Raw genomic sequence first — 18,715 nt, forward strand, 5'->3', positions numbered from 1 at the left:
CTCTCCCCTACCCCACAATACTAAGCAGAAGTTCCTGGTACATGTGCTCCTTGTGTCCTAAGTGAGGATATAAAATGTATCCGTATACTTGTGTTAATTGAAGGGTGTGTTCATCACTAGTCAGAGGTGTGTGTTTCATGCAGTCCCTAATCACGCTCAGGATATACCAGTATGATGAGAGGGATTGTACAAGGTCCGTAGAAGTTGCCAAGAGCTTCCTTTCCCTGGGAGTTCCACAGAAGGGGACTGTGGCTCTTGTAGGCAGCCAAAAAAAAACCTTTTAATTTTACCCTTTACAAAAGCCATGACCAGCAGTAAAGGTTGTGTGCTGTATATGCAAAGGGGGTGCCGCTCACAATGGCAGCGTGGTACTGTTGCACTTACTTTGTGCAGGTATAACTGGCGACACTGGCTGGGCACTGGGAATTTGATGCTGGGAAGCCCAAAGGATTCAAACCAGCTCCCAGCTATAGGCCAGGCCCAGCAAGCTCAGGTGCATGCTGGCCTGAGTGGTGATATTGTCACAAGCAAGGGATGATGAGCAGGATTGCGATACTCTTGGTCTATGTCTACACTGGCGGGTTCTCACGCAAGAACAGCCGTTCTTGCTCAAGAACCCCCAGAGCATCCACACTGCCCGCCTGCTCTTGCGCAAGAAGATTTACAGTACAGCGTCAGAAGACAGGGCTTCTTGTGCAAGAGCTACGCTCTTTCCCAACAAGTGTAAGCCCTCTTGCGCAAAAACTTGCGCAAGAGGGCAGTGTGGACGCATGGCAGGGGGTTTCTATGGCTAAAATGGCCATCAGAGCTTTCTTGCACAAGAGAGCATCCACACTGCCATGGATGCTCTTGCGCAAAAGCACATGGCAGTGTGGACGTGTTCTCGCACAAGATGTTCTTGTGCAAGAACCCAGCAGGGTAGACATAGCCCCAGTGACCTGAGGAGTAGCTCCTCTAACCCTAACTTCTCAGGGGATGGACTCTAGCCACTAGCTGGGACGTAGGTGGCACATGTTAGTTACCTGTGGCCAGGGGAGCTTGTTGTAGCCTCCCACTAAAGTGAGGCAGCAAGGGGCCTGGAGTCCCCCAGCGGGCACTACTCTCCCTCTAGGGGGCACTGCTCGCTCGCCCGCTCCCACCACTCTGCTTTGCCCTTCCTCCCCATCCTTCTCATTCTATCTCCTCAATCCGCCGTAGCCTCGAGTTAGCTCCACCCCTCTCTAATCCAGAAGCCGAGTCCGAAACGCATTCTGATTGGCAGATCTTCTTGTCAATCCCTCGCTCGCCCCGCCCCACGTCCCTGCTCGGTGCGGCTCGGGCTGTCAATCATGGATCAACATGGTCCCATGCCCTGCTCCCGCCTCCTGAGCGCGAAGCGGATTGGCGCACAGGAATGTCCATCGACGATTAGCTCCACCCGCCCGCTCAGGTAGCCCGGAAGATGGCGGCGACTGCGGCGGCCGGTGAGGCCGGCTGGGTTCTGTGAGGGGAAGGGGCTTGCGGGGTCCGATGCCGACGACGGCCGGGCCGCGGCGGAGGGGGGCAACGGCCGCTGGGGGCGCTCGCCGGAGACTCTGAGAGCCCAGTCCCCGTGTCCGGCGCTGAACGTTGGGGCCTGGAGCGAGCGAGATGCGGTGGCGGCTTTGGGGGCGCTGCGGGGGGAGCTGGCAGCGACCGGGGCCGCTCCTGTGCCTCGGACCCGGGCCCGGGCTCGGGCTCCGGTTTCTCTTCCTCTTGCTGCTCCTGGGATGTGGCGAGGCGGCTCCACTTCCGCAAACAGGTGCAGGTGAGAGGCCGGCGGGTGGGGGCTGAAGCGTCTCACGCGAGGGGGTCGGGACCCAAGGGATCAGGGCGCGATGGGGGGAGAGGCCTGCGGAACGAAGGGGTTGGGGGGGACCTGCCGAGCGAGGCGGTTGTGGGGAGGGGGGACCTACTCCCGGGGGAAATCTGCCGTGGGAGGGGTCTGGGGGGAGAGACGAGACCTGCCGTGGGAGGGGGCTGGGGGCAGACCTGCCGTGGGAGGGGGCTGGGGGGAGAGACGAGATCTGCCGTGGGAGGGGGCTGGGGACAGACCTGCCGTGCGTGGGGGCTGGGGAGAGAGACGAGATCTGCCGTGCGTGGGGATCTGGGAGGGGGTTGGCGGCCGGGGGGGTCCTGCTATGTGACGGGGTCACGGAGAGGAGGGAGGAAGACTTGCTGTGTTAGGAGGAGATGGGGGGAGGGAGGACCTGCTGTATGAGGGGGCTGTGGAGTGTAGCGACAGGTCGCTGGTTGGGAGGAATGAGGCAGATGGCTCTGGAAGAGAGTAAGCTGGGAGGAGCGAGGATGGGGGGGGGAAGGAAGTCACCATGGTCCCTGCTGATGATGATCATTGTGTTTTGAGGTAGGACAGGGAGGCTGCAGTGATCCATGGTGGGGCTAGGAAGGCAGGGTCAAATGTGTCCAGTAAATTCTCCCAGTATAGTTTTGGTAGCAATTGTGCTGTTTGGAATCAGGAAGGAGTTGCTTCCCTTCCTTGTTCCACCTCAAGAGTGTCACATTTAATTGATTTATCTGAAGAAGTGGGTTGTGCCTATGAAAGCTCATGATACAATCTACATGTTTTAATGTGCTGCAAGACTAGTCGTTGTTTTTTACATTCAATTGGGTTTGTTAATGTGGTATATGTCAAGGACTTTACCTTCTCTGACACGGCAGGTACTGGATACTGTTATCTAGATGAAATGGTCCAGGGTTCTGAACCAGTGGGCAAATACTGTGCTTGTAGCATTATTATATGTTGTCTCACTTTAGTTATCTCTCTGGAGCTGTTGAGTTTTGTGCCTTATCTTTTCCCACAGTTCTAAGCTTTTAGCCCTGTGGCTCACAGCTATGAGACCTTTGTGTGATTATCTCTTTTTTTTTTCCCTCTCTTTTTGCGAATTCATTACTGAGACTAACATGCAGAGGATGGAGGCGCCCTAGTACAGATTTGCTTATCCTATTTCCAGCCAGATTAGTGTAGCTTTTTACTTGCTGCTTGTAGTTTACTTTTGCCTGTTACTTCTGTTTCCTGGCTTTTAGACCTATGGGTTTTCCTTCTATTTTTCTGTACACCATTTAAAAATATGGATTTGGGAGGGGATCTCTCTTTTCATAGTATAATTTGGTTTTTTGAAATCTTACTAGTGGTGATACAAAGGAGGTAGCTTTTTTACCTTTTTGTATTCTATTAGTGTTTTGAAATTTTAATTGATCCTGGGACCTGTTTTGCGATGCGGTGTACAGAAGCATAGTAAAAGTGGTCCCTGGCCCCAAAAAGCTTTTAGTTGAAATACACAGTATGGTCAAAGGGTGGAAGAAAAGAATACAGCATGCAAGCAGAGATTGGGAACTGATGGACAGAAATTAAATGATTTGTCCAAGGTATCACATGAAGTCTGGAGCAAAGCCGGAATTTACCCTTGTTCTCTATTCTAGGCCAGCACCTGAACCACAAAACCACCCTTTCTCCTGAATTTTCTTTGGAGAAAGCATTCTAAATTGTTTATAAACCACTTCTTTAGTTCCATGTAAAGATGCATTTTTGAAGATGAGAAATTGGTAAATCAAATGTATATGTTTGTAAATGGAATGACAGGTTTCTCCCTTGTGAATTTTTTGATTATTCAAATAGGATAAATTTGTCAGCAGGCTGTATGATGCTACATGACAAATTCAGTATCGTGATTTGTCCTCCCTTAAGTGGAATGCAAGATTTGTTTCTATAGAGTGATTTCAGAAGTAGGGGACTCTTCCTGATTACCTTTTCTCAGAGTATCTCTGCTTTTTTTGTTGTTGTTGTTTAGATTCCTCCTTACCATCAGAATTATGCAGTATATCTTAGAAAACTAGACACTCAAAACATTAGTTTTTAGTATTAATAACGAGCTTCATTTTGAATCTGGAAGATTGGAGGCAAAACTTGAATAGGTTTTGTATGGCATATAGTAATAAAGGTATCTTAATACTGTAATACTAACGTGCCATCTACAATGCAGTTAGAGTTACTATGTATAGAGCCCTTTGCTTGAGAAAAGGTTATTACTGAATGGAGTATTGTAACTCTCCATGAATTCATTAAGCACAGTATTCAGTGTATTTAGGTTTGATAGACCAGTTGAACTCAACCTTTTTAATAGTGGGGCTACCAGGTGTCAGTGGCTTTTTTTTCTCCTGTAGAATAACCTGCCAGTGTACAAAATAGGGATGTCAATATGTAGTCCAAATAGGGATGTCAGTGTGTAACCCGGGCGTGCTGCAGATAGAGGCTGGTCCGTGGCAGTAGCTTCTGTCTTTGGGGGGTGGGTCCGAGCTCCATGCAGACAGAGGTTGGAGCCTCTGTCTGTGGCCAGAGGTTGCTTCATGGCAGCTACTCCTCTCCCTCACCACAGCAGACTCTGTCTGTGGGGAGCTTGGACCCCTGCCAGCAGGGGCTGCTGCCAGGCCAGCTTCTGTCTGCGGTGAGCTGGGAGGCCTGTGGACAGGGGCTGCTGCCTCTCCGCGCTGCTGCCTCTGTATCAAAGGCAGCAGCAGGGAGCTAGTTTTTAGATTCTCTCTTGGACTGGCTCCCACCTGGTACCCCTTGCTGCTGCCTCTGATAGAAAGGCAACAGCATGGGGTGATAGGGCTCCTAGGGAGTACACTGGCTGCTGGCCCCACCCTCAGGAACTATCGAATAGTCATGTAACTGCTAAGATTTTATGCAGTTAAACCACTATTCAATTTCACTGTATCTAACACACTGGTACAAGGGTTTGCAGCCAATGACTTGTGAACCAAATATGTCTCACTGGGGAGCCAGATACGGCTCTTCTGGAGCCCCATCTCAGCCTCTCTAGCTCCCCTGCAGCAAGGAGCCAGCGCTGGCACTACAGCCTTCTGTTCCCTCACATGATGGGAATGCCAGCGTCGGCTTCCCTGCCGGATCCATTTTGTGTGAACAAGTGGAGCCAAAGATGGCTCTGTGTGTGCTGCCTTTTTCCTTTCCCCAGGACACATTTTCTGGGGGCTTCCTGTGCAAATCCTTCCTGGAGGCTTCCTTCTAGTAAACGGGAGCAGGGGGAGGACATGTTACATGGTCCCTGTGACGTGGCACAAAAACAAGTAAATGTCCCCCACCCCTCTAGTCCCTGCATGCCTACCCTCCCCATGCATTCTTCCTCCCCCTTGGCCAGACAACCTGCCCCCAGCCTGCTCCTGTCCCCTGGCCAGACAGCCTGCTCCAGCCCACTCCTACCCCCTTGACCCGGCCAGACACCCTATTCCCAACCTGCTCCTGCACCCTACCTCCCACCCAGACTTTGCACCCTATCCACCTCCCACTCAGATCCTGCACCCCCATCCCTAACCCATTTGCTGGCAGCCCTGTCCCCTACACTTAACTCCTCATTTTGGCCCCACCCCAGAGCCAGGGGAGGGGGGCAGGAAGAGACACAAAATCCACTAAACCTAGAACTCCAGAAGAGTAAGTCTGGCCTGAGGCCTTGAATCTCAGTCCTCCCTGCCTCTCCCCCCCACCATGGGGCTGGAGCACCAGGGGAGTGAGGTGTTTCAGTTGGGGGCCACATCTGTAAGAGTTGAGGGTTTTGGAGGTTTTTTTTTCTTTTCACTTGTGTGGTCCCTGACTGATTTTTCTGTGGGTCAGTGGCCCCTGACCCAAAAAAGGTTCCCCACTCCCGCCATAGATAAACACAGTGTTGAAACCTTTTCTGTTGGACATAATATTTTACTTTCATTATTTAAAAACGAAGCCTGGCCAACAAGCTCCCCGTTGGGACCCAGCCCCCGTGTGGCCACAGCATCATAACACCTATGTTATGAAGCTAGCAGCTTTAGTTGTTTGCACTGACACAGCTTGATGCTCCAGTGGCAGTAATGCTTACAAAATTGCTATTAATAAGTCATATAGATTTGTAAACCTGTAAGCTTTTCATTGAATAATCGTGTTGGTTTCTTTCATAAACATGTAAGATTGGTCTCGAACAAGCTCAATTGTCTTTCCTTTTTATGTCTGTGTGCAGGCTTCAGAATCCTTTACCAACTATTGTGACTGCTCCTTTGAAGAATTTTGGTAGTTGATAAGCATTCTAGGGGATGGATGTATCCATCCATGTACTGAGCTCAGGTTAGGAAAGTGAGGAAGAGGTAGGCTGACACAGCATAGGAAACAGGCACTAATCAAGCTAGCTTCCCTGTGAAGCTAAAGCTGGAGAGCAAAATGAAGCTATAGGTAGATCCCTGCGAGACAGAGGGACAGAAAAATAGTGTTGGACATTGAGATTCATCTTGATTAAGATGAATGCTTCTTGGAGCTATAAGACACAACATCAGGGGATCATGCACCTGCACATCCACTAATTGTAATATACGCCATAAAGTGCCAGCAATGCCTCTCTGCCATGTATATTGACCACACTGGATAGTCTCTGCATCAAAGAATAAATGGACACAGATCAGGCATCAGGAATGGTAACACACACAAACCTGTAGGGGAACATTTTAACCTCCCTCAACATTCAATAATGGATTTGAAAGTAGCCATCCTTTTACAAAATAATTTTATCACCTGATTACAAAGGAAACAGCTGAACTGGAGTTCATTTACAAGTTCAATACTATCAATTTAGGTCTGAATAAATCTCATCTGGTTAACGCACCACAAAGGCATTTCCTTCGCCTCTGATATTTGCATCTTCATACCATATGCTGTGAATGAGGCAAGTCCACCCTGACTTAATTAGTTTCATTAGCACTGATCTTACAATTCACAGATAACTTATTTTGCTGTTAACATGAATTCTGTAATTTCCATTCCAATTCATCTGATGAAGTGGGTTTTACCTACAAAAGCTAATGACCTAATAAATGTGTTAGTCTCTAAGGTGCCACAGGACTGGTTGTTGTTTTTGGAGCTGTAGTTTTTCAGGCTGTTAGGAGATTGACAGTCATTTCTACATTTATTTACATTTGGCTCAGGTTTTTGTGGTTATCTTCCCAATAATTTTTTTCAGTAAATCAGCCTAAAAAATGGGGAGAAAAGGGAGAAAAAAAGAGTAGCTGTGATTACCCTTGTGATTGCAGCAGAGATTGAGTGCCACTGTGCTACACACAAGAAACAGTTACATGAGATGGGAAAGTGTATCTAAAGAAAACACCAGCTCAAGTAGATTGATTAAGATCAACTTAGTTGAGGCTGTGAATGTAAAAACTAAGGTAAAAAGGTGGCTAGTGGTATGCATAATGATTGAGAACTGGAATCAATCCTGAATCTTGGATTTGGGAAAAGTAGATGTCTGATGTGTGTGGATTTACCCAGTATCCCTCAGTATAGAAACATCCATAGACTGAAGCATGGTTATTAGCTGTGCTTGGAGCCTGTGGAGCATCAGTGGTTTTAAACTGATGAGGGGACTGTCTTGTAATGTTTTTGTATTTTGTGTGGCAGAGAGTTAAAGGGTTTGCAAGAGAATTCTCTTCTGTGAAGATAGGCGTTTGCAAGCAAATTTACCACACCGCCATCTGACACTTCTACTTTAGCATTGGTTGACTTAAATACAAAATCAAACCCTTTCCAATGTGGCCAAGTTCTACTCTCATTTCTGATTATATACTCTTAAAACTTAATCTGGTCTGCCAAAATGAAAATATGCACCTCTCATCAAACGATGTCTCTGTCGTGATTATAATAGAAGATAACCTGACAAGTAATGAAAAGAAGGAAGAGCAATTCTAAAAATAGCCTTCTCTACTGTAAAACTTGACCAAAAAATCTAAGAGTTGTTCAGGAAATGCCAAATATAAAAAAAAGGGGTTTGCATTTAAGTCCAGATATTGCCAGGTTAATAGTCATGTTGCCTGCACAGGAATGAGTTCCATTGTCTGGATCTGGCTCCCCTAAAACTTCTGTTTGGTGCTCACGACCCCCTGTTGTTTCCCAATTTTGCAGTTCCAGAGGAGTGTTGCTATTAAGGATGGTTATGGTTAGAAACTGGAAGATGATCTGTTATCTAGCTTAATCCACTTTTGTAGAAGGTTTTGAATATTAGGGTGGACACCTGTAAATAAGACCGCATATTCAATGGAGACGCAGTGTTAAGAGCACAGCATTGGGAGTGGTGTGGTACATTCATAACCACTTATATGGTACTGTTGTATTTTGTACTAGTTAGCGTTTGAGGATGGCTTCATTTCTAGTTAGAACTTGCAGTAAACTGATTTGGTGGTCACTATGGCCTGATGTATGCCTCACAGTATGAGGGTATAATCTCTTAGATATCTGCAAGTGTCAGAAATGAGGCTCTTGCAGCTAGGGATGTGAAAGGCTAACTGTTAAGCATCACTCTTAGTGGTTGATGCTTACTGATTCTGGTTAACTGGTGGAGGCTGGAGCGGCTCTCCATTTGTGGCGGGAAGGGGGGCTGCTCTAGTTCTGTGCGGGGCCTGCTGCAGACAGGGCCGGGCTAGAGCAGCTCTTGCCTGTGGCAGGGGGACTGCTCCAGCGTGTGGGAAGGCCGCTCCAGCCCAGTGGGTCTGGAGCAGTCTCCTCACCTGCCCCTCTTGAATAGGTTAACCAGTTAAACATGATAGTTCACTGATTAACTGATTAAATAGAATTTTATATTCCTGATCTCACACATGGGCATTTAGGAAGGTGAGAAGGACCATGGGGGTAACTTTTCAGTCAGTTGGCTAATTCCCTTGATAGGAGTTGATATGGAGGAGGCAAGTTCTTAAAAACATTTCCTTCTTAGAACTAGTATCTGCAATGTCTTGCCTTGGTTCGTCTTAACTAGCTACTTTTGAAGTATGAGCTAGTCTCCTGTAGATCTTGGAAGAGCTGGAAGACAATGGTGTTGAAATCTGCCCTTTAGAGATGTGAACTGTGTGTATTGTAGCATTTTAACTTTTGTTGTCTACCCATATACCTACTTTCTTCTGGCTGAAGGATTCTAGCTGGATCTCTACCTCTGATGGTTGTTGCTTACTGTTATGTTTAATTTAAATAGTGATGCACTAAGAGTTAATTTCTGAGAGTCCTATGACACATCTTACTCTACTATTTTAGTAACGAAATAGGATATTTAGTAATCTTCAGCTAGGTTCTATAGAATTTGTACATTTTTAAACTAAGCTGCTTAGGTAGTTACAGACTTTTTTGTAGCCTTTACAGGGAAAAGGGAAGGATTTGAGCCACCATCAAAGTCAAGATTATACATCTATCCATATAATGCTCTAGCACAGGGGTTCCTAAACTTTTTGACACAGGGACTAGTAAATCCATTCACGAGCTTTTGGAGGACCGGTAATGTATATTTGCATATTCATTAAGCAAATTATGAATATTCAGATAAGTTATTTCTGGTCCTCCCAAAGCCCCCAGTGCCAGCTTTAGCAAAGCATTTGATACGGTCACCCACAATATTCTTGCCAGCAAGTTAAGGGAATATGGATTGGATAAATGGATTGTAAGATGAATAGAAAGCTGGGTAGACCAGGGTTTCCCAAACTTTTTACTTTAGTTGGAACCCGTTTTTTTTCAGTACTGTTTTTTGCAGCCCAAAAATATAAACACATATTAAAAAAAAGAATTAAAAATGAATACATTTTCATTGTTTCACCCGGCTGCATCCTCCGTCCAGCCTGGACCAGGGCTTGGGGGACCTGGCACTGCATGGGCACTCCAGGAGGCGGGAGCAGGAGCAGATTGGGGGTAGCGTATCTGGCTAGGAGGGAGAGTGCAAGGAGGGGTAGGGTTGCCAGGTGTCCGGTTTTGTACCGGACAGTCCAGTATTTGAGACTTCTATCTGGGAAACAAATTGAGAAAATACCAGACATATAAAATGTCCAGTATTTTCTAATTAGGTAAGTTTTATTATTATTAGGTGTATCAGTCCGTAGCTGCTTGGCTGGTAGATGTGCTCGCGCTGCGTGAGTGTGTCTACCAGCCAGGCAGTTCGCAACGACTCGAGGGAGGGTATGGAGCAGGGGGGGCAAAATGGAATCCCCGGGGCCGGACTCACTCATTTTGTGCCCGGGTCTGCATGTGCCCGGGTGAATCCCGCTTTCCGCTTGCCGATTCGTGCCTCCCCCCCCCCAACTTCTCCTCCTGATCTCCCCCGGCCAGCCCCGCTCCCCCCACCCTCTCTCAGCCTGTCAGTTCTCCCCTGCTTCTCCTCCCCATCTCCCCTGGCCAGCCCCGCTGCCGTGGCCAGCTCTGCTTCCAGTGACAGGTTCTCCCATCCTCCGTCTCCCGATCTCCCCTGGCCAGTCTCTCTCCCCTCCCCCCCAATCCCTTGACAAAGCCCTGGCCGGGTTGATTTAGTTGGAATTGGTCCTGCCTAGAGCAGGGGGCTGGATTTGATGACCTTCTGAGGTCTCTTCCAGTTCTATGATCCCCCCAGCCAGCCCTGCTTCCGCCGGCCGGTCTCCTCCCCCCCTCGATCTCCCACGACCAGCCCTGCTCCTCCTGACCACCTACCAGCCAGCTGATTCTCCCCCGCTTCTCCTCCCAATCTCCCCTGGCCAGCCCCACTGTCCCTGGCCAGCCCTGCTTCCGGTGGCTGGTTCTCCCATCCTCCTCCTCCTGATCTCCCCTGTCCAGTCTCTTCTCCCCATCCCCTATCCAGCCCTGCTTCCGCCGGCTGGTCTCCCCCCCCCCTGATCTCCCCTGACCAGCCCTACTCCCCCCAACCACTTCCCAGCCAGCCGATTCTCCCCCCCTTCTCCTCCCGATCTCCCCTAGCCAGCCCCGCTGCCCCCATCCAGCCCTGCTTCCAGAGGCTGGTTCTCCTACCCTCCTCCTGATCTCCCCCGGCCAGCCCCGCCCCCCGACCAGCTCTGCTTCTGCAGCCTGCCCGCCCGCTCCCCCATCTCCGCCGGACAGCTCCGCTGCCCCCAACCCTGCTTCCCGGTGGCTGGTTCCCCCTCCCCACACACACACTTCCTCCCAGCCTGCTCCGTTCCCGTCCCAGCAGCCACGCTGAGGCCTAGTATTTTTTTCCCCACGCCCCTGTTACCAGGCTACAGCCCATAGATTGGGAAACGCTGCTCTAGCACATGCTTCTGTTCTTCAATGTGTTAGAGTTCACACAACTTGGGAAGTGGTAATTTCAAGAGTATGTATCTGCAAAATCTATTCAATCTGTAATATGCGTGTGAAGTTTACCACTTCATGGATCACTATTTTCTCAGCAATGTATCAACAGCAGATGCTGACTTCAAGTTTTTCAATCCTTGCTAAACTGCAGCAGGATCCACATGGCCAATTAGTGTGTGACAGGCTAGGATGCTTTACACTCTGATTTTCTGTGCAGTAAATTGCCATACAGACAAGACCTTTAACATCTGAGTTTTTCCTTTGACCTGTGGCATGTTTTAAAAGCCTATGAGAGAGGTTTAGGTACAGTATAACCTAATAAATCCCTGCATGCTGTTGTGTCTTTCTGCTGTAGGGTTACATTACAATGAAGGGACATGTCCAGTCTTCATTTGAAATAGTTTCAATGGTCAAAGTATATAATTTTTGTCAAAATATTAGCATTATGCTGAAGTTACTGTATCAGCAGGTCAGATATATTTTCTTGCAGAGTACCAGTTGCTAATTGATGTTTGCAGTACAGCATAAGACAGCTAAGTTACTTGAAGTGTATGAAGACCATACTTTAATTCTTCTTTCTTCTTTTTAAAAGAAGTTTAACTTCAGAATACATTCCTTTACCAGTTCCCTTTAACTTGTGCTTGTTGCTTGTTTGCAGTGTTTCAGAAGATGATGGTATGCTACTCAGAAAGCAGAATTCAAGTGCAAAACATATAACAGCTGTAATTTTAAGGGTTGTTTGATTTTTATTATGCAGTGATATATTCTATTGTACCACTGCAGAAATAGATATTAAAGGCATTAATTTGAGGAACAAATAGTGTTTTTTTTTTTTTTTTTTGGCTCAGAGTTGCTTAGTGGAACCCAGGAGAAGAAATGCAGGATGACAGGAATGAGGCGAGCAATGGAATGTGCTCTACAGTCTGTCATTATAAATCTAGGAAAGTCTCAGGTGGTACTGTTTTCTTAACCTACAGATTGGTTCTTATGAAGAAATATATATTGTGACACAGTTTTAAAAAGGCTAAATGATTTAAGGTGCCTGCCACCTATATTCAAAACTCATGGACTTGACTAAGAAAATACTAAAAATGGCACTCTCACGTTTTCATGCCTATATGTACTATCCCCTTTCTATATTTAGATGGTTCTTAAAATGTGTTTTGGAGGTTTGTGGAGCAAATAATAGTGTTATATGGTCCTTGTCCCAAACTGCTAAGAATCAAAGAGACTTGTGTAGAAGTCAGGTAGAATTTCCAGAGTATTTCTCCATTTAAAAGCAATTGCTAATATAGAAGACAAATCAAAGCTACTGTCTTTTTTTTTTATCAGTATGTCTCCTATTTGGATCTACACTTTACCCCAGAACCATTGACATTTGCAAAATCATATAATCCATTTTACAGATACACATGAGATTGCACACTTCAAACATCAGCTCTCAATAGTACCCTCTAATAAGATATTGTCCAGAAACAAGGAGCTCTGATACTTGTAAGTTATGAAGTAATGAACGAGAAAACCAGAGAATGGCCATACAACTACCAGGAATGCCTATATATTATAGGTGTTTCAGAGTAATAGACACTACTCTGGGCCTGACTCAATGAAAAGCAGCTTTTTTTCCCAGACACCATCACATTAGTATTTTATAATGTTAACTCTCACTAGTAATATTGCTTGCTCACTGCATGTTTCCCCAATGTACCTTGCTTATGGATGCTATTTATATCCTCCATTGGGTGCCCACTCTCCAAATTCCCACTGCACTAGTTTAATGCTAAGTGTGTAGATGCTTATGTGAAATAAGTGTTCTCGTCAGGTTTTTACAGCTGTTCATTGCATATTCATTTGCTACTCTTTTATACCCGTGGTGTCCAACCAGTTCTGAAGCTATTAAACTAGCCACACTCAACTGGCCAAATAACCACATTTATCCACACACAACCTGCCAAGTAGCCACATGTGGCTAGCAAATAACATGTTAGGCACCATGGGAGAGAGGTAAATGAGTAAATTTAAATTAATGGAGATTGCCTATCTCCTAGAACTGGAAGGGACCTTGAAAGGTCATTGAGTCCAGTCCCCTGCCTTCACAGCAGGACCAAGTACCATCCCTGACAAATTTTTGCCCCAAATCCCTAAATGGCCTTTGCAAGGATTGAACTCACAACCCTGGGTTTAGCAGGCTAATGCTCAAACCACTGAGCTATCCTTCCCTCGCTATACAAGTAGATGAGTATATGTTTAACTGATAAACCTAGGCTTATCAGTTAATTTTCTTGACTATTCGTATTTCCCCCCCTTGCTTAAAAGCAGGTTTTCCCCCAGCACCGGCTTTGTGGTGCCATCTGCTTCCCCGTGCCCCCGCCATGCTGCTCCCCATATTAGGGGTCCCAGCTCCTCAAGGGCAGAGGCTGGAGTAGCCTCTGTCTGTGGGGAACTGGGACTGCTCTGCAGACAGGGGCTGCTGCCACCCACGCTGCTGCCTCTCGTTTTTAAACTGTCTCCTCTTGCAGACTGGCTCACACCTGGCACCTCCACACTGCTGCCTCTGATACAGAGGCTGCAACATGGAGTGACAGAAGGCTCCCCAGGTGTAGGGTCATGAGCGCACTGGCTGCTGGCCCCATCCCCGGGAACTGTAAAATAGTTGAGTAACTGCAAAGTTTTCATGCGGTTACTTGACTATTCAGTTAACCGATAGTTAACATCCCTACACCATGGTCTTATACTGTGTGACAACTCCAGGATTAATGCTGAAGTAGCTCTATAGGTGTGCATGAAGTTCCAGGGAACTCTGGATCTTTTTGACAACATCAGCTACATTGCTGCAATGATAGTGTTGTGGTTGAGCAGTGGTTCTTAAAGTGGGGTCTGCAGACCACTAGTGGTCCATGGATGCCTTGCAGGTGGTCTGTGCTGCCTTCCTGCTGGTGGGGAGGAAGAAAGGCCCCAAGTTTTGCTGTGCAATCCAGCTCATGGGGAAGAAACGGCTGTGTGCGCTGCTGCTCCCCTCCTCCTCCTCTTCCTGGGGAAACAGCAGCCCACTGCCTGAAAGCTTTCCCTGCTGCTCCTATTGGCTGGATTCTGGCCAGTGGGAGCAGTGGGGGGCTGTGTTACATGGTGCCCTCCCTCTCATGCCCTGAGCAGAGCCACATGGAGCAGGAAGCAGAGCCTGCTTCTGGTATCCTGGCCTCTGCCTTCCCCAAAACTCTGCAATCCCCGCACATGCCCAAACCTTCTGCCCCCTCCTGCACCTATACCCCTCTCCCACAACTGGCACCCCAATCTCCTGCCCTATCACAATCCCCTCCTAACCTAGGTCACATCCCAAAATCCTGCATCCCAGGCCCCTGCTCTAGGTCACAGCTGTCTCCTTCACTCAAACTCCCTCCCAGACTCCATTCTCTTTCCTGCACCCCAATCCCTTACCCCAACCTCCTTCTGCACCTAACTTCCACCCCGACCTCACACCTTCATTAAGATCCTGGAAGAGTGCAGCCCTCGACCACTTTCTAAAATCTTGGAGTGCCCCCCCATCAAAAATTATTGCCCACCCCTGCTCCAGGCAGTGCTTTGCTTCACCAGCAATGGGAGAGGTGCAGTAGTGCATGGAGCTGCTCTCCTGCCCACCTCCATACACAGAGCCAGTGGGTTGGATCCAGTCCCAGGCTTACCTGATTCAGACCTACCAGGCCAGAGGCTCCCAACTGTGCGTGTGTGTTGGTGGGAGCCCTGAGCCTTGGGGGCCAGGTCTAGGTAAGCCTGGGCCTGCGGTTCCCCACTCTGCCTTAAATTATAAAATTGCTTAACATACGGTATGTTTGAAGAAGTGTTAATTACAGTAATAGTGTAGTAGCAAAAACACACTGGATTTTGTGTATGAATTTAGTGATTTTAATGCAGTAGTAATAAAGCAGTGTTCCTTCTGCATGTTGAATTCCATAAGTTGAAAAATATTTTAATTCCTCAAATAGAAACACATTTTTGCAGCTTCTACTCAACATTTTAAGTGCCATTTATTCATCTGTCATCCTAGATGCCTAAAAGTTGCAGACACTTATCCATAGTGGCTTAAAAGAAAATGGTTTAAATGAAGAGCATGTATTTTACCTTTATCCATAGTTTACACTCCAAATTATGTAACGTTGGGAATTACAGCGCTCTTCTACCCCATCCCCCAAATTTCTGTACTCAGCTCTTTATTCTGAGGTGATCATCTTCTACTTTTTTCCTTCACTAGCTGCACCGTTTGATTGTTGTAGCTTCACATTCTTCCAGTGGCTTGGAAATCTTAAGTAGTCTCTTTTTTTTTTCTTTTAAGCTTCTGTTTTGATGTTCCTTCCTAAACCAGTCAACTAAATCAGTATGGTGAAATTCTCTATATTTATTCAATGCATTTTCAAGGGATTATATGAAGATGACAGATAATGCCACAGGGCTTTTGAAAAAAATCTGATCTATATATAGAACATTTTGAAGCTTTTAGACTCAAATGTTAAGATTTTCTTCAGAAAGCTACTTAGTACATTTTAAAACAAGAATTCATAGTCTTAACGAGCCCTTTTTAATGTAAGTTGCATAGACAATGTTCTTAGTATGTTAATTCAGTAGTAAGCATAGCTCAAACATACCTTCCTTCACTTGTATCCAATTCTAAAATGTGATAAGCACAACTATAAGAATGGACAGAAAGTTGGATTCTCAGAAATAAAGAATTAGTCATGAGGATTTGGAAACAAGCAACTCAGAAACTTTAAGTGGGTATGCCGTTCTAGCATTTCTAGCTACCTATAACTTTTAGTAATCACATTTCCAGTGTTCAAGAGGTACTGTATCCAGAGTATACTTTTTTGCTTTTAACTACAAACTGATTGTTCATTCGAAATCTGTTTTCATTATATACATTCACCAGACATTATATATTGGAATAATCCAAGGAGAACCTGTTCTAAATGTGTAAACATAGAAATATCCCAATATCTGATGCAGTCTGTTTCATGCCACTATTTTATATTTCAGAGGCATAGACATGCAAGGGTTTCTTGACATAATGCATCTGTATCTTCAGAATCAAATAGTAAATTCCAAAAGTCTAGGTTTATCTCCTCTTCCACATTTAGTGATAGGACAGTGCATGTGATGACAGAGGGTGTGATCTGTAGAGTGTTGTCAGTTGTTTCTCTTTATGGTGAAAGAAAATGATAACATTTCACATGGAAACACGTTTTGGACTGTACAACCCATCCTAGCTATTGAAGAAAAGCCTTTCAAAGATTTGCTTGAATTAGTTAATTATTGCTTCCTTCACAAGGAACATTTTAAGTTCAAGCCATCTCCAGTGACGTTCAACCTAGGTTACTTGGTATTGCCATGTCCAGTTTTTCTGAATAAACAGTATACTTGGTGTCTTTCCTAATGGTCTTACATTTTATGATTTGGCTTCAGTTAGAAAGTCAAAGTAAAATGTTCTAGCTCTTTACCTACAGGTTATCTGAAACTGATTGCAGCACCTGAGAAACCACAGTAATCTTGCTTATTTATCTAGGATTCAGCAGAATATGAAGTAAACAGTTTTCAGTGCTCTACCTAAGGTTACTGATGGCAGAGGACTAGCTAAATTTCTTGAGAAAGTGTGTATGTGTGCGTTTTCACATTTGACAACTCGTTTAGAGGACTATCTTTCTTATAGTAATATTCAAATAGGCTGTTTTTCTTAAAGTACTGAGATACTGTTTTTGTACCTCCTTCAATCTAGCTACAATAATGTTTTCAGAATTTAACATGTTAAGGTTGGTATTCTGTAAAATGAAAAGAATTATTTTGTGGTCTGTCTAAATACTTCTCAGTTAACTTTCCTGTTGACAGTTATTTTTTTCCCTTTAATGACTTAAAATTTCTCAGCTTCATGTTAAGATACAGATAAGGATTTTAGGTTTGTTTTTTGTCTGTCAGTCTTGCATGAGAGATCTTTCATGGAATTTAATATCATATGATCTTGGTGATTTCCCTACCTGTATTACAAAAAATATTTCCCACTAAATTGTAAACGCAGCTTTTTAAAATTCTTTGATAGGTAGAACATCTTACTTGAATTTTATAGAACCAGTGTAGGCAAAAACCAAAGTATTAAGGCAGGTATATAACTTTACTCAAACAAAGAGTCTCCTTGAGGACAAGGAAATTTGTCATGTGCTTAAAATCAATAGAAGTGGTTGTAACAAGGGCTAAAATTTTATTTTCATTTAGAATACCTCATTGCCATCAAACAGGTCACTTCATACAAACGCTATTTTGTTTTGAACAGTGCAAATTATTTAGCTTTCTAGTACATTAACAAAGTTACTGTGTGTGTGTGGGTTTTTTAATTAGGCCAAAATCATGTAAAAGGGTAGGTTTTAAAAGCACTTATTTGATTTAGATACAAATCCCACTGAGTTCAGACTGCAAACCCTGACAGAATATAGCCTAGTCAAAGCATTTCAGCTTTCTTGACTTGTGGAAGTTCAGTTCATTGAGGAAAAGTGCTGGTTGCAAATAAAGCATGGACTGTTGCTTACTTATCTTGGTTTGGTTTGTGGTGTTCCCATCATAAAAGTGTTCTTACAGCTGGCTCCCACTCCCACCTCTGGGGCACGGATGTTGCCAGACCAGAGAGTCCCAGATTTGGGAGGTTCAACCTGTATTAGGAAACAAAAGTAACAAGTACGTAGTCAATTTTAAAGCCTGTTTTTGCATTAACTTTTTCTCCTTGTAATACTGTTGCCTTAGTCGATATAAGAATTAGAGATGTTAAAATGCTGCTATTAAGTAAATGTGTAACCGCTGAAATTTTCAGCGGTTACACTGGGTGGGACAGGTGGCCCTTTTCTGCCTCCTCTCCGTGTTGCTGCCTGTGATACAGACACAGCAGCGCGGGGGTGCATGTGTGTATCTAACCGTGCTTTTTAACTGATGATCCCAAACTCATCAGTTAACCATGTAAAAGGTACACTTTCACATCACTACTACTAATTAGTTTTTATAAACTGTACACATTTTTTAAATAGTCTTTTCATAAATAAAAATGCCAAGAATGTAATATTTGATGTGGGGTTTTTTTTTTTGGACAGCTAGTAGGAATAAGTAAATAAACTAACTTATTGCCATTAGAAAGGGTAGTGTTCTGGACCAATTGCAAGATACTGAAACTTAATATAGAGGATCTGATTCATTTATATGCATAGTGCTGTTCTGGTGATTCAAAGAAGAGTGCCCATTACCCTGGAGTTAAAAATACTTTTTGTTGACAGAGCAGTGAAAAGCACCCTGATTGTACCGGTAAATCTAATCAAAGTGTAATTTTCAGTCTGTGCTTTTGCCTGAAATAGTTAGGAAAAATGGAAAGTTTTGTACAACTTTTTATGAAAAAGGGGTTTACTTAAAAATATCAAGTGGCTGGCAGAAAGGTCTATGGTACAAAGTACATCTACAAAAATTAGGGATGTTAGCATATAAATATTTAAATGATTAACTGATAAACCTGGTTTATTGGTTATTCCAAATGACCCTTCCTTGCTGCCTCACACAGATGAAGTGGGGGGGGCGCATGGGATC

General features: G+C 45.1%; 1 protein-coding gene across 2 annotated transcripts in view; it reads left to right on the top strand.

Moving 5' to 3' along the window:
* Window positions 1–1,403: 1,403 nt before the first annotated feature.
* The window catches only part of LOC149523552 (serine/threonine-protein kinase LMTK2-like), a 47,079-nt gene continuing 29,767 nt past the window's right edge, over window positions 1,404–18,715 (top strand). The window contains exon 1 of one of the 2 annotated variants that reach the window (XM_089782322.1): window positions 1,404–1,780. In XM_089782322.1, the coding sequence (XP_089638448.1) occupies window positions 1,630–1,780 (151 nt within the window). In that variant the 5' untranslated portion in view covers window positions 1,404–1,629. Of the gene's footprint in view, window positions 1,787–18,715 lie in introns of both variants that reach the window. The other variant, XM_089782321.1, reaches the window with a different exon arrangement.

Source organism: Pelodiscus sinensis, chromosome 15 (assembly GCF_052426305.1).
Source record: "Pelodiscus sinensis isolate ZL-2025 chromosome 15, ASM5242630v1, whole genome shotgun sequence".
Taxonomy (NCBI): domain Eukaryota; kingdom Metazoa; phylum Chordata; order Testudines; family Trionychidae; genus Pelodiscus; species Pelodiscus sinensis.